At 41.1% G+C, this 21,674-nt stretch overlaps 2 protein-coding genes across 12 annotated transcripts; one reads left to right on the top strand and one right to left on the bottom strand.

The window, feature by feature from the left end:
* The first annotated feature begins 1,066 nt into the window (after window positions 1-1,066).
* Window positions 1,067-7,433, top strand: LOC102696109 (E3 ubiquitin-protein ligase MARCHF3). The gene is made up of 5 exons (XM_006628670.3): window positions 1,067-2,246; window positions 4,104-4,306; window positions 4,647-4,851; window positions 6,039-6,245; window positions 7,260-7,433. The coding sequence occupies exons 2-5, from the start codon at window positions 4,164-4,166 to the stop codon at window positions 7,416-7,418; spliced, it is 714 nt and encodes a 237-aa protein (XP_006628733.1). The 5' UTR covers window positions 1,067-2,246; window positions 4,104-4,163; the 3' UTR covers window positions 7,419-7,433.
* Window positions 6,400-21,674, bottom strand: lmnl3 (lamin L3). Of its 11 annotated transcripts, none has more exons than XR_001478015.2 (12): window positions 20,759-21,673; window positions 19,914-20,070; window positions 18,313-18,438; window positions 17,380-17,550; window positions 16,256-16,381; window positions 15,553-15,773; window positions 15,106-15,325; window positions 14,891-14,995; window positions 14,486-14,605; window positions 11,566-11,762; window positions 7,667-7,708; window positions 6,400-6,723 (listed from the first exon to the last, which is right to left on the bottom strand). XR_001478015.2 is itself a non-coding variant. In XM_015343019.2 (12 exons), exons 1-11 carry the CDS (start codon window positions 21,142-21,144, stop codon window positions 7,697-7,699), a joined length of 1,755 nt encoding a protein of 584 aa, XP_015198505.1. In that variant the 5' UTR covers window positions 21,145-21,673; the 3' UTR covers window positions 6,400-6,723; window positions 7,667-7,696. The 11 variants fall into 11 exon arrangements, 7 of the variants coding, with proteins under 7 accessions (XP_015198505.1, XP_069046570.1, XP_069046571.1 ...); XM_015343019.2 differs by having other exon boundaries at window positions 11,652-11,762; XM_015343016.2 differs by lacking the exons at window positions 6,400-6,723; window positions 7,667-7,708 and adding an exon at window positions 8,464-10,338 and having other exon boundaries at window positions 11,652-11,762; window positions 20,759-21,171; window positions 21,473-21,674.

Below are 21,674 nucleotides of genomic sequence, written 5' to 3'. Positions count from 1 at the left end.
GCATTGAAATGCAGCCTGGCACAGATTAGACTCTCGCAGATTACTCATGTTGTCCAAGAGGTGTCATGGCAAGGACAAAATGCATTTAGTATGAACTGTAAAGCTGCAAGTTGGCAGACACTGATGACAGAGCAGATCTGTATCATCATCTTGCCTAAAAAAACAAACATCAACAAGATTAATAAAAATACCCCTCTATGTCTTGAAATCCTAAAATTATTTAGTTTTCATGAGACTTGTTTCCTCATATCAGAAATCTAAAGTTTGTATGTTATAAAATATCAAATGACTTTAAGTGAAGAGTAGTTTAAAAAAATGCCTTGATAATATGTTATGAAACGGGTCCTTTATAGCTATTCAAGCCATTGATATCACATGGGATTATTTTAGCTGTTCTACATGGTTGGCCCATCTGAGCTCTTTCCTTCCTTGACAATCTCAATACCCATAGGTCTTGGCAGAGACGGGGCGTGACCGAGCCTCACTGGGGTCTGCCCGTTTAGTCTGGACAGAGTGAAGAGTTTGCATACTTCCTGCCTGGTTTGTTTTTTATTCCAATGATAATCTGCAGAGTCTGGGTTCTCTATAATGTCCCAAAGTGTCAAAGGAATTATTCACCCTGGCTTTCTGTTCATGAAGGAATTTACAATGATATCCATTCGCCCTGCTTTTGTGTGGAGCAGCTTGTGAATGAATAGCAGATAGGATTAGTGCAAATACCAAAAAAAAATCCCTTTTGAGCCTCAGAGGAGAGAGCTGGGTTCAGACTCCAGCACCAATACCGGGAAAAGTCTCCCACAGGCGTCACCTTGCAAAGTTCTCTCTAGTGCCTTCATGCCATCCTCAAACAATGCCAATACTAATTTAAAAATCATGCTTGGAAATATTTTTATTGAATTGTCGAGAGACACACTTGGCACCTGATCCCTTTTTTGTCATTTTTTACTTTTGTAAAAAAATGGCAGCCCTTTTTTTCATTGCCAGAGTTTACAGATGAAAAGGCATCTGTGCTGAACTCTATTGTTCTGTAACAAAGGAGCCTGGTCCCCCTATCCACCCCCCCACCCCCCAGCCTGGGAACAGTGTAGGAGCTGCTTTCCAATTTCTTTTGCTATAAAAGGGCTTTTCCTTCCCTTGCTTGTATCTAAATGTTGAGCCGGAGTTAAAACAGCATGTAAATACAGTATATCACTTTTTTAAAGTTGTGCTGATTTATTGCCGGATTTAGATTTGTGTAATTAAGCTTTGAGAGAAAACTCCACTAAACCAACATCTTGAAGCCACTTGTGTATACTGTACTGTGCAGCAGTATTTTACACTTAAGACCTGCTCCCCATTTGTCTGTGCAGCTGTACAGTAATAACCGGTGATGGCTAATGGTGATGACAATGAGCGATGCTGCACAGCTCTGTGCAAGCAGTACGTTAGAATTTCTTATTGCATTCCAGCCACACTCGGAAGGACCGTGCTCACAAGAGCAGCGGACAGTTGAGTCCTGCAGAGGCAGCTCCAGCGTTTTTCCGACTGTACCACTGTTGTAGACAGAGCAGATGCAGGATTAGTCTTCTATGCTCTAGAATGAGTGACCAAATAGATCTGCATATTTCAATTTTACCTAACCTCACCCTCACAATAATGATAGCTCCCTTTTAGATTTGTGTGAAAACAAATTTTCAGCATTTACAACAAACTGTCAAAAGTCTGTAGTAAACATACTGTAGGCATTTTAAATACAAATGTGCACATTTAAAATCATCTGAGATATGTTGGCAGAGGACAAAGACAGGAGATTGTCTTGCAGGTGGTCAGAATTAGGAGCTATGAGGGCAGAATTCTGGTTCCACCCAAGCTGACTTTTAAATTGGAGCAGTACCTCCCCACAAGCGAGCTGTCAGTGTGTGAGCAACCTAAATTACCATAATGTCTGGCTAGCTAGAGCCTTGCAATAGCAACATCTAACTGGATTACAGTGCTACAGCGAGTAGGTGCCCTTGGTGTAACTAGCAGAGATGTGAAAAGGATTTCCATTTGTCTAGTCTGCGCCGATTTTGCAGTCTAATCCCCATCTCTTCTCACTGCTGACCTTGAGCTGAGTGCTAATCTTCGCAGTGAAGGGAAACAGTCTGCCGAGCGTCTTCTCAAGCAAACACTTGGCACTGCTGAAACCCAGCAGCCTCCACTCCGTTCTCCACCTCTTCCCTCTTTTATGGAGCATTTGCAAAATGTGCCAGCTGACTGCCTTTAAGGTAAGGCTTTGAGCATATTTCTCATGTACTGTATATCCTTTTCTGAACAGAAAGGTTGATGCTTGGCTATGCAGTTCACAAGTCTCCCTGGATCTTTCCACTGCCCCTCTGCGGAACGTGACCAAAATGTTTACAGTGGAGTTCTTGGGAAAGTAAACGTTCAGGAAGTGTGCCACCAACATACTGGATCGCCGAGCAGAAGCTGACTTTTTTTGTCTTTGTATTGAAATGACCTTCTTTGACTGTAATAAAACAACCCATGTTCTCTATTTTTGGTAGTGCATTGAAAAGTATGGAAAAATAGGTTGCATTTCTTTAAATATTTTCTTCAGCGAGACTGTGCCCTGCCTAAGGCTAAAGGTGCACTCTAAACAGTAGTGCAATATTGAACTTTGCAGTTAGTTGTCACCAGCGATTGAGATTCATCATGTAAAGTGTAGTGCTGTAAAAGACAACTTGCCGCCAGCAGCTGCCAGTATGCTGTGAAATGTAACTGTGTAGAGTCATGTTTGGAAAATGATGCTTGTTTTATGGAATTATTTTTCTACGTAAGGCAACAGCTTTTAGGGCATTATTAATAGACATGTACAATATATTTTGGAATGTATAGTGATGTACATAGAAGCAAAAAGGCTAAAGGTTTTATTAGATGACTGTCCAATCTGATTTCTTAATCTGTGTGCGTTACCAAAAAACAAGTGAAACAATCATTCTTACTCCATGCATAAAATGGCTACTTTTTTTTTTACAAATGAAATGTATTAGAAGTAATATTTTTTCAAATACTTTCACACATTTTGTCACATTTCAATATTCTGCATAGACAGAATTAAAATTATAAGTCTCATAATCTATTGAAAGCTATGTCTTAAAGATGTTTAAATTACCTGTTTATATGAAGAACTACTAACTTCTGTTTGTCACAATTGCTCGATTTTGTCACGAAGAAAGCAATAGCTTTAGTTATTCGACCAGATTTATTTGTAATAAATGTGCAACATGAAATCTCTTGTGAACTATGCATCTGCAAGCAATTCCATAATAAGCAACAGGGAACATGAGTGCTTTTTTGAACAGAGCATATTTATCCAATTAATACATTTCCGGGATGGGATAAGAGGCTGGGGATTACCAGGACTGTTCCCCCTCTTTCACTGAGCGTGGAAGCGCATGTGAAGCCCAGATCAAAGGACAGCAGGACCGCTGGCCAGGATACAGCACCCTATCCCCGAGCACTGTGGCTCTGTGCAGCCGATGATGGCACAGAAAAAGAGGACCAACTTATTGATTGACTGTTTTTAGTGTGTGCGCCTCCTCTGTTATTTATTTATCATTAACGCAGGTGAAAGGACACACAGATGTTTAGAATCAGATTCTGTGAGCCCTGTTGCTCCTGCAGCACCTACAACAAACAGAAATCAATAGCAGGGCAAAGCTGGGCCATAACAGCGTGGCTAGACAGTTTATTTCCAACTTTGTTTTGTACTAAAATGAGGGAGGATTCTATCCAAGAACAATATGTCCCAGTCGCCGGTTTGTCCATTAGATAATGCTGCATGTTGGGCGAGATTTGATTTCCCTCTAGATCTGTGGTAATTATACACTACATCACAGGTATTAGCTTATGCCGTCACGTTTGGGGTGTGTGGAGGAGGCTTAGGTCAAAGGTGGCTTAAATGGGATCCACAGAGACGCTGCATTACCAGCACGATCACTGAGCGCCCACTTTACTGGATGCAAGCTTACCATTAGAACTGAACACGCGATGTGGTTCCTAGTTCAGTGCACTGTCACTGTCACCAGGAAGAGCAGTGTGTGTTTCTCAGCTGTGGTTCTCAGTCTGCCTCTGCATTTCAGGTGGATTGTATGGCCCTGCTGTAGGAAACAGTGGAATGGACAGATCCCTGGGCAGCAGACATGGATTGTGAGGACCCTCATGACGGTCTATCAGCGGTCACCTCCTTACTGCAGTTAACAGTGGAGCAGCTGCCCAGCCCCTGTGTGCAGGAAGATACTGAGGGCAGAACCTCTGTCCCCCTTGCAATCTCCAGCGCCAGCAGGTGGGCGAGTCCAGCAACAGACAAGATCTCAGGGAAAACAAAGGAAAGGGTTTTTTTCCCCCCTAAAACTGCTTCTGTTTATTTAACTCACTGACTGTTTTCTTTATCTGATTTTACAAAGAAGATACACTTCACCCTCGGGCATAACTTTAACTTAGTCCCTACACACAAACGGTTCCGAGTGTACAGTGTACAAGAATAACTGTGATCAATATTAGTTTTGAATTTTGCAGTATTTGCCTATTCCTTAAGTACAGCCCTACAAGCGCATATTCAGAAGCAGTGATTGAGCTTTCACTTTTTCTGTATGATTGTAGACGATTCCTCTGTTTCAATGCAGCCTCTGCAGTGAGGACCCCTTCTGCAGGATCTGCCATGAGGGCAGCGGTGGTGAGGAGCTCCTGTCGCCCTGTCGGTGCTCAGGCACACTGGCCAAGCTGCACCGCAGCTGTCTGGAGCACTGGCTGACAGCTTCAAACACAAGCCACTGTGAGCTCTGTCACTTTGAATTTGCCTTGGAACGCTTGCCAAAGCCACTCAGTGAGGTAAAAGAAGAGGGAACTGAAACACAATGTGGCTTAGTGTACGTCTGAAAAACGTGACAGGTCTGGGAATATAACAGCGAAAAGGAATTTAGTGCAATAGCGTCCTTGGGGTGGCTCCTTCAGTGGTCTGGGGATCGGAGTTATCATTGAAAAGACTCTGGAAAAGGAAGGAAGGGAGACGGTTTTAGCCTTTAATTTGAGGATTCAAGCAGAATCATTTCTAATTTGTGTTTTGTACACAGTCACATGGACGCTAAGTGAAGCAGCTTTGTAAAGACAAGCTGCAACTGGTTTTAAACCCTATAGCTGGAGGGGAATTGACTGGGGAGATTTGGGGATCTTCCTTAAATGTTTTTTTTTTGTGCCAGCAAGCAGCCATTACGCAAAACCTTCCTTTCACTTCCTTGTGCTTATCCTCCACCCCAGCCACTGATAACTCCAACCAGAGACAAGAGTGCCCGTGTATGGCCAGGCTGCTGAGCTGTGATTAATGCAAGCAGTGAGACTCAGCACAAGTTTGATCAGGGGGCTTGACATACAGTAATTGTAGGAGGAGCTGTAGATCTCCCTCACACTCTTTAGCATTGCAACCTGAAAACTGCTGACCTATAAAGAACTATCATGAAGTAACCATAACAGAACACCAGATATTGGTCAGTTTCTTGTAATACCAGATAGAATTTTTGTACAAAAGTCAAGAAGACCTGTTTGAGCATGCATTCTGTTAAACTAACCATACTAACTAATGTCATTTAAACTAATACCACTTAACAGGGAAATGAGATTAGATACGTTTCCTTTCTAAAGCAGGGGAACAGGGAATCATTAAGGTATTACTGTGTTAATGGACATTATCTCATGTGAGAACTGTAGCTTGAAATAGCTGTTAATCTACTGATGAAGTCACGTGTTTAAGAAGAACAATACACTGTGTACTCCATCTACGTCATGCTCCGTTCTTCATTTAACTGCTTCCTTCCTTTAGTCACACTGAAGCCCTGTGAGGACACATCTCTCCTCTAAGGTTATCATCATCATCCACATTCTTGACTGCTGTTGTTTAAGATTAATTTGAGAACAGAAATAAAACAATCTGATCAAAACTACCTTTAAACATGTGAAGTACAATTCAGGTTTGTTCTGATGCTCAGTATGTAATAGTAATAGTCATTATTTTTCATTTTCAGTGGCTGCAAGCCCCAGCGATGCAGCATCAGAGGAGAACTCTGTGTGGAGATGCCATCTGCTTCATGTTTATAACTCCATTAGCCAGTCTGTCTGGTTGGCTGTGTGTCCAGGGAGCCACGGACCTCTATTACAGCAGCAGCATGGAAGCAATTGGACTCATAGTCCTCACACTTGCACTTTTCACCATTTACCTTTTCTGGACAACTGTAAGTTTAAAAGAGTGAAACAGACATGACTTTTGAGGCCAAATGTTAGAGGGCTGTGGCATGTACAGTCAGGTGGCTGAGACTGCCGTTTTTAGTTGGGATTCTGTCCAAGATGCTGCTCCACTGCATGATCCATTTTAAATTGCCACCAGCCTTAAAACCTGGAAAAACCTTTTATTTGTTCAGTTAAGCACATAATGGGGTCAAGACAGTAACGAGGAGAACAGGCAGAACACATTGTGTCCCCTGGAGACCAGTGCTGTGCTGCTGCCCCAGTCCTGGCAGGTGTCAGATCAGCGATCCTGTGGATCCTGTGGGTCTACTGCAGCAGTAACACACGGCCTCGCACCTGGGCTGTATGGGCTGACTGGGCCCCTTGATATTGAAGAGGATCTGCGGGAATTAACCCTCACCAAGCCCTTGCTTGATGTGTCTTACTGTTTTTCACACAAAATTTGAGACTCACAACTAGGAAGAGCTGGGGAAAAAAGAAGCAAATTACTGTTATGTCAACACCATGTTAAAAGTGCGCTTTAAACACTTTAAACAGCCTGGTTCAAAGTCATTTTGACTTGAAGGGAAATCTGATTGACTGAATTCCCCAAACTTGATTCTATGTGTAGAAGCAATAAGCCTAGCTTCTCTAAGAAATAAATCAAGAAACACATCAGACATTAAAGAACAGTATCAAATCCTGCACTGAAATCTGCTCATATTAAGAACATAAGCCCATTAAAAAAGGTTACAAAATGAAAGGAGGCCATTCAGCTTCATTCAAATCTAGCCTGTTTTTACCGTTACTAGCCCTTTGATTTAAGGATCCATACGGCCAATTCTTGGAGTAAACCAAGGAATGAGGATTAACAGCATGGTTGGGTATCTTCTTCCATACTCCTACCAGCCTTTGGGTGAAGAAGTGCCTTGGGTTCTCGGTTATTAAATTAACTTCCACAAAGTTTTCATTTAGGCCCTTACTAAGGCCTTAAGTCATGAGTTTTTCTTTTGCTATTACAGGTCTCGATACGATATCACATTCAACTCTTCAAGAAGTGGAGAAGGACTAATCAGAAAGTCCGACTTCAGATTCCAAGACCAGCGGTACTGCACAGTCCAGTGCAGGCTGTCCCACCCAGCACCACGAGCAAAGACAAGAATAAGGAAACTATTGTTTAGCTAATGGAGACGGTACTCAGTCTAGACTCTCAAAGCACTTCTTTTTTGTTCTTAGAACACTCACATAGTTGAACATGTAACAAGTTTTTGAACTTTTGTAAAAAAAAAAAGAATATATTTTATATACCAAATGATTTGAATTCAATGGTCATGTTTTAAAACCAAACTGCTAAATTGTGCATACTGTACAACTTCACTTAAGATTAATACAACATTGTAATCTTGAAAGAAGAGATCTTTTCCCAAACCTCCGTCTTGGATCATTTAGTTTCCCCATCCTATCTTTCTGTCTGCAAAGACACAATGAGAAGTATAAAGTGTTATTTTTATGTAGCCCACAAAAACTCTCCCCCCCATCATAATTTATTCCTCCTTTTCTGCATATGAGTCTTTGAAGCCTCTACAAATTTATTTTTTTTCATAAATGTTCTTTTAAGCATACACTTGAAAAAACAGGTCCAGATCTCAAAAGTGGCTTTTGGAGGGACAGCAGGCTTCCAGGGTAAAATGAGTGAAGATAATACTATTGTCAAAAAATGTTTAAAATTACTGTACCTACAGTAAAAGTGAACTGCATGTGTTCAGTGATCAACTCTAGCAAAAAAAAAAGTATAAACTTAAAATAGATTTTCTGTACATTATGGAAATAATTCATGAAAACCTTAATTATCAATACTCAGGAGCAGAGATGGAATATTGTGAATGAGTGGTACTCTTCAGGACTGGTGTGGAATAACTGCTAGGCTTCGTTCATCCCTTAAGCACTGTTTCTTTTTATGGCAGTTTGAATATCTTTGCCAATTCCTTCCTACAGCATAGTAGCATGGAGACCTGTTTTTTTACCTTTACTGTACTGTTTCCTTTATGTAGTGTTTAGTAAGGAATCAAAGTGGTATTATATATGGGACTTTACAACAATTTCTAATGATGATTCACTTTTTGCTTGTACAACTGAATATGCTGTATAAAATGTAATAGATTAAGTTTTATTTTGTAAAAAAATAATCCTGAAGGATGACTGAAAAAAACAAACAATTCCAACAGGAAACATTATGCTGCTTTTATTACATAACAAAATTTGTATTAAAATACAAAATAACTTTTGCTTTTCCGTGCAGCAGGCACAAGTAATTGCCAGTGACTGAAAAGACATTTTAGCATTTTTTCACAAAAAGGCTATGTTCCACTTGTTTTGAGAGAAAAAGTTTAAAGAAGGCTTTCCATTTGAAAACATTTTGACACAAAATGTACTTCATTTACAGATCTTGTTAATATCAGGATCGTTTCCTGTGACAAAACCTAGCCAGGTCTTTTTTCCAGGGAAGACTTTCCCATACTGTATGTATAATGTTTCTGAATTTAATGCCAACAGAACAGACAGCAAAACTAAAAACAAAAAACATGCAATAATAATAAAATTAACTAAACAGTGATGTTACAAACTGCTTGAATGTCACCCTGGCTGTTGGTTACACACATTAAATATCTCTCAGACACCTAAATCCTCACATACTCCTTCACAATTGCACTAGTACAATATTCCATTTTAAACATTCATACAAAAAGACAAAGGGCTTGTTTTTCCCTTTCAGCTTAAACTATTTCACTCTTAAACTAAAAGACTGTATGGCAAAGGGACCACAAGGACCTTAGTTTTTGGCTTCAAGAGCAAAACAGTGAAGATTTCCATTCACTTGGCAGATTCAACATTAAAATGCCTTCTTCACAAAACAAGGACAATGCAACACAGATCCCATTTACCAGGCAGTGAAAAGAGATGACATAGTCCAAGTTACAAAGTGTCTTGAGTGATTTGATTTGGTAAACACCTGTTATTCAACCAGCTGTGCTCATCTTTCCCCCCTTTTGCAAGGCACAATTCCTTAGATCCTGAAACACTCTGTATCATGTGTCTATTCCCTTTTAATACGGTTCACCACACTTCTGGCTGTCCAAGCAATTCAAGGAATGGGGAAGAGATTAGCAGTAGTGACAAGGGTATCTAAACCCTTCTTTTGCGTTATTGATCCATCCTAAATGACCTCAATAGACGAAGAACACTTTCTTGTTAAAATTGGAAGAACCAGCTTCTCCAATTCTCCAACAACACATGGAAAGACAAGGCATCACAGATCAGGTACAAACATGCAGACATTCGTTTGCTGTACACTCCTGGATTTGATAGCTCGAAGGGAACCTACTGCGTCATTGTCTTTAAGGAAGAGGCTCATTTCATCAGAGCCTTTGATTGTTTTTATGCTGTATACTGTACCATGCTATCCGATAGGTTTATCAAATTTATATTTACTTTAGAGTCCTATACTACGGTGTGCTCAGGTATAATCCTTAAGGGCCACAGAGCGTTCTGGTTTTCATTCCACCTGAGTTCTTTGTTATCTAATTAACCCTTTTCTCAGGAGTACAGCAGGTAACCAAATTACAGCTACTGTAAAACATGCTGGACCGAGGTCCTCAGGGACTCCTGTCCTGTTCACTTACAGTATACTCAAAACAATTCTCATAGTCATGCCAAGAATTTCATTTGTTTTGCTAAGTGAATTGGGGGAGCTACATAAGGCTGTGTCAACAGAATTTCCTAGTGTGTTCTACACCTATCTGCTTTCCCAACACACTTCCTGGCAATGATCTATGTCTTTTCAGAACCCTCCGTGCCAGAAAACTTACCATATCAGGGTGCCTAAGAAATTAACTGACAGGAAAATAATTTATTTCATCATGAGGTGCAATGTACATTCATCACCCAAAAGGGGAGTTGGTTATGGAGCAGTCAATACATCAAGACACTGCCAGTTCCAAAAGGTATGACACCAGTAACAGCATCTTCACATTTGGATTTCCAGGTCAATAACTTGCACGGTTACATAACAGCACAGCTGGGATCTTCAGCTACATGATGCCCCTGTAAGAATAGACATGCTGTAAGAATTGTTACCTCCAGATTTTCCTAAATACTTCCTAAACAACGGAATTTCAGCACAAAGGGGATATTTGTGCACAAATGCCATGCTCACAAAACCTGTAAGCAGTGCTAGAATTCTTCTCTGTGGTGTGTCAGTGCTTTCCATGCATAAACTAATCTTAAGTCTAGCTGTCTAAAGTAATTACACAGCAAGCTAAAGAGGTATGCGCAGACAGAATCTGAATGAAACAGGAGTGACAGTCTAGGGAAGGGAGAAAAAAAAACACTAAAACTACCAGCCTGCACATACCAGGTATGTGCACATTGTACAGCAAGTCTTAGGGCTCAGAACAGAATGATTTTACTACAGACAGCCTATGTACAACACTATCTAGTTCGCTGAATGCACAGCAGGATCTCACGGTAAGAGGTTTAAAGGTTTAAAGAGCATGTTTTCCAGATAGCTTCCCCTACCTGGACCACTAAGCTTATGAGACAAGGTTCTGTGTGCAGCTCCAGAACCTGGACACAGAGGACAGATCTGCAAACCAGCCTGACTCTGCTCGTGCAACAATGCTCTTCACTACACTAAAAATTATTCCTTCAAGATCAGACCTCTTGCCTTGAGAAAGCATGTTAATACTGCATGAGACAGTCTTTCACAAATAGCAGAGCAGTTAAGCAAAAAATTAAAAGCTGAGCAAGCCACCATCAAGGCGTGGGAGCCCTGTCTGCATGTACACCTCACCTACAGAAGCAGTCTGTCTGTTCCTACTGACAGAGGCAAGTCAAGAGACGGAACAACATTTCTTTTTTCTTCTTTTTGGCTGAGGTAAGAGGAGAACAGCAACACTGAATAAAAGTGAAAGTCTGCATCCATGTTTGGAGAGAGAAATCCTCCAGATTATTGCATTTTCCACTGACAGAAACACAGCTATGATGGACGAATGCTCTGTGTAACCAATTTCAGCATCTTCTTAACTCTTTAAAGAGGTATAGAAAAAAAAAGAAAACATTCTCTTTACGACCTGAAACATTTTTGTTCTGCATTGGCTGATGTTTAGGAAATTAACTTTAGCCAACACTGGTATACTCTTAATTTCATGAGAAAGAAACAAGACAGGTTACAAATATCAAATCAGAAGGCGTTTCTATCAGTCCTAAGGGTAAATGTAAATGTTGCATGGCTTCATTAATGTAGAGAAGTGAGAGCTGAATTTGACCTACGTTTATGAATAATAAGTCACACATGATGCAAAGCTGGCGATACTTTTTTCTCCCGTCATCATTCTGTGCTGCTATTATGTCATCACCTGGCGTCGGAAGTGCACCTCGCTGCCAGCGACCACATCTTCATGAAACTCAGCCTCCGACTCCCCCTCCACCTCCCTCTCTATGCGCAGGAGAGCTCGCTCTGCAATCACCTGATAACGACACACACCAGCACTGGTTACAGAGCGCACAGGTTTGCCTCAGGTGACCCACTGCATCCATTCAGTACCAGTTATCCCGAGCAGTGGTGTTCTCTATACAAGCTAGAATTTTACAATGCTCGTCCTTTTTACTTGGTTATACATCTTATAAACACAGCTCTTCATGTCACATGCTACCTGTATACCTCGCATATCTTGGCAAGAGCTTAAGCAAGAAAGTAGTTCTGTAAGGAAATTAGCACTATCGGAGAATTCACTTCCGACTTCTGAAAACCATGCAAACCAAGAAGGATGAATGACTGCCTTCACCATCAATTATTGTTCCCTACAGAAAATGTTCTGAATATTGTTATTTCAAAATTTAAGTGTTCTTAATGGGGACGTCTTACTTGTAACTGTTCATCTATTCAGTAACTATAGCTCTAATCTATGCAAGATACTGGTGCTAAAACTAACACGTTTATCTTTAAAATTACTTTTCTCCTTCTGTCACTGATGTCACAGTGATGAGCTAGTGCTACTGTGTTTACTTTTTCCAAATTTGCAAACTTTTCCACATAGTGCCAGGCAGGACTACACTGTGTATAGAATACCAATCCATCACAAGCACACAGATACAACTTAGAGATACCAGTCAACCTTGACAGCAAGTCTTTGGAAGGTGGGAAACAAGCATCTGAAGAAAATCTACATGGAACCATGAGGAACATGCAAACTCCATACAGAAGTCTCTTAAGGCCAAAACCCATGACTGCAAAGCTATGAGGCAACAGCTAACCATTTGATAAATGGTAATTAGTAGTTAACAGTGGCTTACAAATATTTTTGGGTGGTTTCAAATTGGCAAGTCTTCCAAAATGCTTCAACTAGGACATTTTTCATTCATACTTTTTCACTAGGAAGATATTTCATGAAGCGATCGCTTTCAGTTGCAAAACAAATTGTTTAGGCTTTAAGCTAAATACTTAAGAACATCAGAATATGTACAAGAAGAAGCCACTTGGCCCATCTATCCTGTTTGGTAGTTATTGGCAAATTAATCCGAGGTTCTCGTCGAACTGTTTCATGAAGGAAGAAACCCAGATATCGGCCCTAGCAACATGGCTAGGTATCTTGTTCCACACTCCCACCACCCTCTGCATAAAGATGTGCCTTCTGTTTTCAGTTATACACACTTGTTCACGTTGTCCATTTCTACTTCATATTTCCCCCTGCTTATTCTATAGCAGCCCAATGGGTTGACTGTTCAAACCTTTCTGAATTCTGAATACTTGCAGGTCCCCTTACAGTCTTGATTGTTCAAGACTATAAAGTTCAGTTATTTCAGACTAATAGTGTGGGACTGACAGTACTGACTTGACTTTTGATAAAGGATGAATAATGATTTAGGAATTCATAAAACTTTATTCTAAGTTCTTTTGACAATATAAAGAAAAAAAAAAAGAGGTGAAGGAAGTACACATTCTAGTTTCAGATACATACTGTATGCTCCTAAAGCTCTGAACTGGATTTTTGTGATTAAGTTCTTGGAGAACAAAGCGATTCCTTACAGAGCTTTTTTCTTGTCAAGAGTTATTCACAGGAAAGTGGTTTTGAAAGAAAGATGCGTCGTAAATATGTTATAGTATATATAATGTTTTATAACGTATTTCAAAGGATATTACTTTAATAAAATAAAAATACTACTTTGGCAGATCATGAAAACTTCAGAAATATACATCTTATACTTCATTCAGATTGGGCACACATACATTCCTATTAGGAAATTACCTGTTTTTTTAAAAAACAACTAACCATATTTGTACTTGTAGAAAGATTTTCTACAATATTCTGTATATGCTGCAGTACAAAATTCTCCAATCTATTCCCACTGAACCAGTCTTGAAGCTCAACCTAAAAAGGATAATGTTCTGGGATACAGAGTGCTTCAGAGGTAGGAAATAAAACTTGGCCAATAAAATAGATCAGTGTGCAATAAACCTTTATATTCACAAATAATTAGCACAAAATGTTTGATGAATGTATTACATGGACCCATAAGAAAAAGTAAAGGAAGTGATCTGGTCAATTCCCCTCCTGCCCAAAAAGAATGTACTGCTGGAATGACCCGGTATGAACTACTGACCAGAACACTGCAGTAGTGTGCAGTAAACATGAGAAAAATGTTAGGTTTCACATTAGTCAAAACAAAATGCTGTAATTTATCAGATAAAAAACCAACACAGTCTCAAGCCAAAATGTGCCGATTCAATCCGATTTTCTCTCCACTGCAGGCCCTGGAACAAGTTCAAGTAAGGCAGACGATCAGGCACTGGCAGCCATGGCAACCACATGCAAGTCTGGCTTGCTTGGAAAATAAAGAACACTTCTCAAAAAAGCGCACACTTGTGAGACTTCCAGCAGCAAGTGTACATGTGAAAACGGGAAAATGATTACCATCCAGTAAGAAAAAGGATAAAATGCTTAACCTGTCAGGTTTTGGCACTTTAGCTGCTAATGACTCAGGAGTTAAACCAAACACTATTAGTTATCACACTTTGTTCAGAGGAAGGATGAATTATGTCATTGCCTTTTCATCGCAGATATAGACTACCCCATGTGAGTGTGTGTAATTTTGGCATCTTTAATATTCTTTAAAGGTCTCTGCAAGAAAAGTAGTTTCCTAATTTTTTTTAAAGTTCCTTTACTGGTGGCAGGGGAAGCCCTACACTTACCTCGTCTCGGCTGTTCAGCAGGACAATCCTGATGTCATCACCGGTGCCCCAGGTTTTCTGGTTCTTCCAGACAAAGTCACTGGGGGGGTTCGGGTTCACCCCAGCCCCCGAGGCCCAGATCTGAGGGGAGAAAGCTCACAGTCGTACACTGATCAGCAAGAGCTTTAAAGTCGTTCACATTGACACCACGCCATATAAGACATTTACTTAAATGCTCAATACCTTGTTGAAATAGGTTATGTTTTTTGGTGGAGGCAAGATTATTCACCTGACCCATATGCTATACAGAAACAACAATATGCTTAAATGTGTCATCCTCTATAAGCTTTGTGTCTAGGTGCAAGCAGAATGCATGCTCAAAAATGTTATTTTATTATAGCCTTTTATTACTATAGCTCCACTTACTGTGATTGTCTGCCCAGCTCTAAGCACAAATGAAGAGGGGATTGTAAATGCAGTTCCTGGCACTGCTGTATAATTTTTCAGAATCCACCCACCAATAGGCTGGTCCTGCAAATAAGCAAAATAAAACCGGAAAATCTAGAGTCCAGTAAGAGGTTTGACAACATGCACAAACAACAAAAGAGAGGTTTCAAAATAACCGCTGAAGTTGTACTCACAGTGTCTGAATTATTCCTGAGCTTGACAAAATTTCCTTCCAAGTCTACCTCATCAACAGACACTCCTCCTACAGATGAGGAATGCTGGGATATTTTGTACCCAGTAGAGACGCCTGGTCTCTCCTCTAGTTTCCTTTTCTTGCCACGGGGTCTCCAGGAGCTGTGCGCGTGACTGCGGGGGACAGCTGTCTGAGGCGAGGGGCCGGGGGAAAGGTTGAACCTGCCGAGCAAATGGGAATTATATCAGCTATCACACAAAGTTACTGAATACAGACCATTGGGCAGTCTTCCCATGAATGAACAGCACCACTGGAATCATCTTGCATATGGTTATTCGCTACAGGCACAATGAATCAATGAAGGATGATTACAGCTATAACTCCAGGACTATGTAACCCAGTGAAGCCTATCCCATTGAGGATGTAAAGTGAGTTGTTATCATAGTACCTCTGTTCTTCTCCTTCCAGCATTTTCCTATAGGCATTGATCTCCATGTCCAGGGCCAGTTTCACATCTAAGAGATTGGCATATTCCTCCAGCTGAGCCTGCATCCGCTGCCTCATTTCCACCATCTCCCGGTCTTTCTCCATCACCCGCTGATGACCAGAAACTCTCTCCCGGTCTAGTGCCTCTTCCAGGTCCCTGACTTTAGCCTCTAATGCGGTGTTCTGTCATGGAAATGACACAAAATAGGCTAAACCTGGTGTCCACTGGGCTAGCTTGAGAAGGAGGCCACACAGGCCACCTGGGGATATGTCTAAGGTTCTCTTGGTTTGCAGAAATCTTCTCACTGAAGAGGCCGCACAAAATACTCTTCTTCAATATTATGATGCCTTTTTTAAAAATTTGACATTTTAAAATTGTGGGAAAAAAACATAAAAACAATTATACCACTGTTTAAACATTCATGCCTAATAAGAAATCACAGATTTCGATTTTCTGCGCTGTACTTCAGTCTGAGATGGTGGTTTAAGTGCAGACATCGCCCTTAAGGACTATTTCAAGTCAAAGGGAGCCATCTAGGTCAATCCAAATGCTACTGCAGCTGTTCACATTATGAACAGTTTAGTTACACAGCTAAAAGTTACACTCCCAAACAATGAGTTTAACACAGATTGCAGTGATTAGAGAAAATGAAAAATTTCTTTACCTGCTTTTGAAAATGACTGAGCTGAGATGATAAAGTTTCCACTCTCATTTTAGTTCCCATGAGCTCTTCTCTTGAAGCGCAGGCTAAATCACTGTTCTTGGCAGCAGCCAGCTGCGCGTTCTCCAGCTACATGGCAAAGACACCACAGGAAACATGGTACACTCCCACACGGCACTTCATACAGACCTAGACCTTCCTACAAACACTATTCTGCATATTACAGCAGTATCGTTTGGGACCCTTTCGATTACTTAAGCTATGAGATATACTTGTGACATACTGTAGCAAGGAAAAAGTTCACCTCCTGAGTCTCTCTAGGGCCACCGGAGGGCCCCAGAGACAAGAAAACCAGCCCTCTCACTCTTGCGTGTCAACTGTGTGAATACCTCACAGCATTAACACCTGTTGGTTTAATTAAGAGGACTATACAGTATTAAAGGTTCACAAGGCTACTTGGGCATTCATGCCAGAACCACACCAAGAGTGAGCTCAGGGGCAGCCTTTCTCTACACCAGAGAAAATAAATCTTTTACAGAGCTTTAATGCTCACACCTAACTTCAGATAATAAAGAGCATACAACAGAGCGACTTCACACCGGCGCCAATATCAGAGATATTAGACATGAGCCGGCGAACTGCGCAGCCTAAAAACACACACAACGTACTGCCACACACTCTACAGGGAGATGCCTATAGAAATTATTGCTGAGCTTAAGTTTTGCTCTATTCTTGACCTCCTGTAAAGGACCAACTCACACGTGCCACTTATATGCTATTATATTTACTGTACTGCTTTACTTTCTGCTCTACTTGAGGAAAGTATTACCTTCAAGCGAAGCAAAGTTCCCTTCCTGATTTCAGTTTCCTCTCAGCACTTTACCTCTTTGCTCTCTGCCAGCTGCTGGTCTAAGACTGTCCTATACATGAAGTTCTGCTGACTGATCCAAGACTGCATCACAGAAAAAATGTGCATTTACGGAGGTCAACCCAGGGAAGACTTGAGAGCAACAGTCCACTTCACTTGCTTTTGCCCTGACAGGCAGACCTCTCTTGCCCTTTTGCTTTGTAAAACATTCTATATAATTATGGAATAAAGCTCTAAGAGTAGTTGAAAGGCTATATACCTTTGCACTGAATGTTCTCTCGAGCTCCTCCTTGTACTGCTGGATGTCATACTCGTGTTCATTTCGGAGCTGTTTCAGCGCCTCTGCCAATTTACTCTCAAACTCCTTCCGCCGGCCAGAATCCAGCTCCACCAATTTTTTCTCATGGCGGGTCCTCGTTTCCCTGATTTCCTACGAAGATCACAGCGTTGAGTAACCGGAATGAGGCGGCCTCACATTCAAAGGCTGAACTCAAAAGGACCCTGAAGCACCATCCTGAACATGCTTAGCAACAAAAGAGGACTCTTACACATTCATACAGTATCAATTCAAAGAGCACCTTGTAATGATGAATAACAGATACACCTCTTCCATCAACCCTTAAAAAATGTAAATATGACCGTTTTAAAGCAGAATTAGGCTAACTTTATATAGCCTGATACTGTCAGAACTCAGAAGCTAAGCATAGCCGAGTCTTGTACTATGATGCAGCTGTAATTGCTCCTTGTAGATAAATAGATGGTGCTCTTCCCTCTGATGGGAACTTCCATACAAAAAAGCCCTAGTTTGCCTCCTAGTGATCAGTGACACCATGCTATAGAAGGTGCCTTCCTTTGGATCAGACATTAACCAAGGTTAATTACAGTTAATTCCATACTTATAAGGGTACAAAAATTCCACTCTGGGCTTCAACAACCTGGTCTCCACAGAGTTTTCCATTAATTCAGCTGGTGAAGCTGTTTCTCCCTCTTCCACCTGATCTGCTGCCTGAGAGAGCAGAATGACTACCACTAGGTGGGGCTGCACTTCACTGATGGAGAAAGTGAGTCCCCTGCCTATCTGTAAAGCTCGTTGAGATGTAACAACAAACAAATGCTAAAGGTTACTATATCATTATGACTAAAACATCATTAACCATAACAAAGAAACCATGGATTTACAAGTCTCCCATACTTCCTCACTGAGCTGCTTCTGAAAATCCATCTGTTCCCGCAGTGTCTGCACTTGGTTCTCCAAGTCAACTCTTCGCAACATTTCATCATGGAGCTGTGTCCTGGCATCATTTAGTGCAGATTCTAGCTAGGGAACACAAACAATGAAGTTATGCATTTGTCCATGGAATAGATTGGAAAACTGTGATTTTGGCTAATAGTAAGGAATACAGTAGGGTTTCAACATTCGCAGGATTGTGGTGCAGAGAACTGCTGTGAATAGTCAAATCTGCATCCGGAATAACCAAGTCCAGTACTGTACCGTTTCATAATGAAGTAGCTCAAGTAGGTAGTTGCGTCAGCATGCGTAGGCTGCAAAAGAACAAGTAAAGCTTTACTCCATGCTGAAAAGAGAAGAAAAGAGACAACGTTTCGGCCGTGGAGCCTTCTTCACCCAAAGAAGGCTCCACAGTCGAAATGTCACTTCTCTTGTCTTCTCTATTCAGCATGGAATAAAGCTTTACTTGTTCCAGTTTCATAATGTACTATTGTGTATTGTATGCATGGTTAAAAGACTTATTTAACTCTCTTATAGTTTATGATAATCAACGTACTATTGCTTTGGCTTTAAGTTAATTAAAATAACATCAGTCAACTAAAACCAACACCAATAATCACAAACTCAAGTTAATTAGCTAAAATAAATAATATGAATCCCTCCTCTGCATCCAGTGGATGCCTGCACTTTCTCCTTCTGCCTTTCAAGCTATTTCCCCTTACAAGCTCTGTAATTAGCACACCCCACTGTAATGAAAAGGGCAATGAAACTGTCAGTGAGCTTGTAAAGTCTTCTCCAGCCTGTCAGTCCCCATGCTGCCAACACAGGACCGGGACTTTCGCTACAAGACACAAACAAGACCACGTTGAGAAGTGGACTCTGGGTAGTGTGTACCTGGGCAGGTGGCAGGGAGAGACTCACTCACAGCTAGTTTCGTCTCACAATCCTAGTCTCTTGTGCGGCTAATCTGAAAGTTGAGCTTAACAGTTCAGTTCAGTCTTGTCCCGCTCTGCTTTTCTTCCATCCAACTTGGATTCTAAACATCACCCAGCCCAAATCACAAATTTGTGAAACAAGAACAAGAACACTACAAATGAAGTTATGTGCTGCTTAAATCTTTTGGGAAGATCTGAAAAATCCTTATGGGCCATCCAGTTTAGTCCACAAAGTGGCTGTCTGAGAGAGCAGGGCAGTCTCAGGCTCATTACCTAAAATAACATGAGGCAGTCCAGACTTGGTGATACAATAATTAGGACAAGTGAAGCTAGAAAGAGTTTGTTTTTCCTTATTGAAAACAATAGGACTGAACTAGTTTGGTGCAAACGACTTTGTGAAAATAACACAGAGGTTTTCTTCTCCAGAATTGTTTGTAGATAAGAAGAATGAGTGTTATTAAAGGAGAAGATTTCCAAGCATCTTTGTCTATTCAAGAGCTAACTGTAAGAAACTGGCAGCGGTTGTGAAACTGCTTATAAAGACAGTTATCATCCAATACAACACTGACTTTAAAAATGTAAGGATGAATTAATCCGGAATAGTGGTACTAGAATGCACTTTATAATTACTTTGGCAATCTGAGCAGTATGTTCAGAAGTTTCGTTTTCTAGTCTTCTGTTTCCTGCCAGCAAGTTGGCCACTTCTGCTTCTTTGGAGTTGAGCAGAGCTTCAAGGTTTCTTAAACGACCAGCTGCTGTGGTCAACTCAGCCTCCTTCTTACTGTTCCTGAGAACAGAGGTGAGGAACAGGGACTGTCAGAGACACTTCACCGCAAACCGATCAAAAAACCTATTGAACACAAAATACCCTCAAGGAGTACAGCTTCAGGACTGATTGAACCCTCTAAGCACAAAGGCAGTTTTTCCAGATGTAAGCACCTGATACTTGACATTTACTTTCCATTCAGTCACATTATCTTGAAAAAAAAAGCATTGATGAAAAAGAAGATTAAGGTTATCTCCCACCTAATGAAATCAAGTGGAGACCTGGACACTTATATTCAGAATACAGGCCCCTCATCTATCAAGGGCTCAATTTACACCGAGATGGAAATATGATCAAAGGTAACTCACTGATGAAAGCCAAGGGCAAAACATATAAACATTTGACGGGAACCATCAGCTTATATGTGGGGTGGAGGACGTGTTTATTTCTCGTTTATTATGTTTATAGAAAATGCGCAGGAGAATTATTTGAGGAAATATATAAAAAATAAAATGGTCTGTGTTCGTAAGTATTCTTCAAATGACTCTCTTTCTACACTGAAGGTGTAACAGGCCCACCTGCACAGGGAAAGGCAAGTCATGGCACTCTGAACTCTGCATTCGACAACATTTCGACAACACCTGTTTAAACTCGTCTTTACATTGCTTATGGACAGGAGGGCTCACGACTGCGTCTCAAAGCCGTTTACCTCGTCTGCAGCTGCCGGTGGTCCTCTGTGAGCTTGCTTAGCTCTAGCTGAAGCCTGGCTCTCTCGTTGGCCGTATCGTCCAGCAGCTTCCTGGCCTCGGCGAGCTCCGAGCCGTACAGCAGCCGGATTTTATCCACCTCCCGGGACGAGTTTTCCTCTTTCTCCTCCAGCAGAAGCTGTATGGAGGCTTTGTCATTCTCCAGCTGCTGGACTCGCTCGATGTAAGCGGCAAGGCGATCATTGAGCTGCCTGAGCTCCTCTTTCTCCTGCAAACGACTCAGACGCGTGGGGCTGGAGCCTGACGGAGAGACCCCAGCCGTGCTGCGCCTTGTGGTCCGGGATGCCCGGCTTGTCGAGGTGGCCGGAGGGGAAGTTACAAAAGCCATTGCTAGTTACGGATACACCTGTAATCTCTAAGCAAATATAAGATCAGTTATATGTAAACCGCTAAATGTGTTTATAATTTGGCTCAGATCTTTCTTTAAAACTAACCTTTATAACACTGCGCCATTAAAATAGTCTAGTATCTTGAGCACCAGTTTATCTTAAGCACTAAATTCCTAAAGATACCATTGCCTAAAATAACAGCGCCTATTCAAATAGAATTTTCGAATACCAGTTTCTAAAAGGCTACAACACGGATTAAAATGAACTGTAGTTAGACGACAAAACGCTGGCCGCCATTATTTGAGGGAGAATATTACTGCTCACTACCTTGGCTGACGCAGTCTCAGACCAAATATTTAACCGCTTTTTCTAATTCCAAAAAAAAAACCCACTCCCCGTACTAACAGCTGTTAAGAAGTGACTGTATAAATAGTAGGAGTGATGTCACATCACAAGGTCACAAGCAAGGGAGAGTAATCGAATTTAAAGGGAAAGCTTTAGTCAACTGTTCTGATCAAGTCTGCGGCGA

Source organism: Lepisosteus oculatus, chromosome 5, assembly GCF_040954835.1.
Source record: "Lepisosteus oculatus isolate fLepOcu1 chromosome 5, fLepOcu1.hap2, whole genome shotgun sequence".
Classification (NCBI taxonomy): Eukaryota; Metazoa; Chordata; class Actinopteri; order Semionotiformes; family Lepisosteidae; genus Lepisosteus; species Lepisosteus oculatus.
Note: the sequence above shows the minus strand (reverse complement) of the source record. Positions and strands in the feature narration are given on the sequence as shown.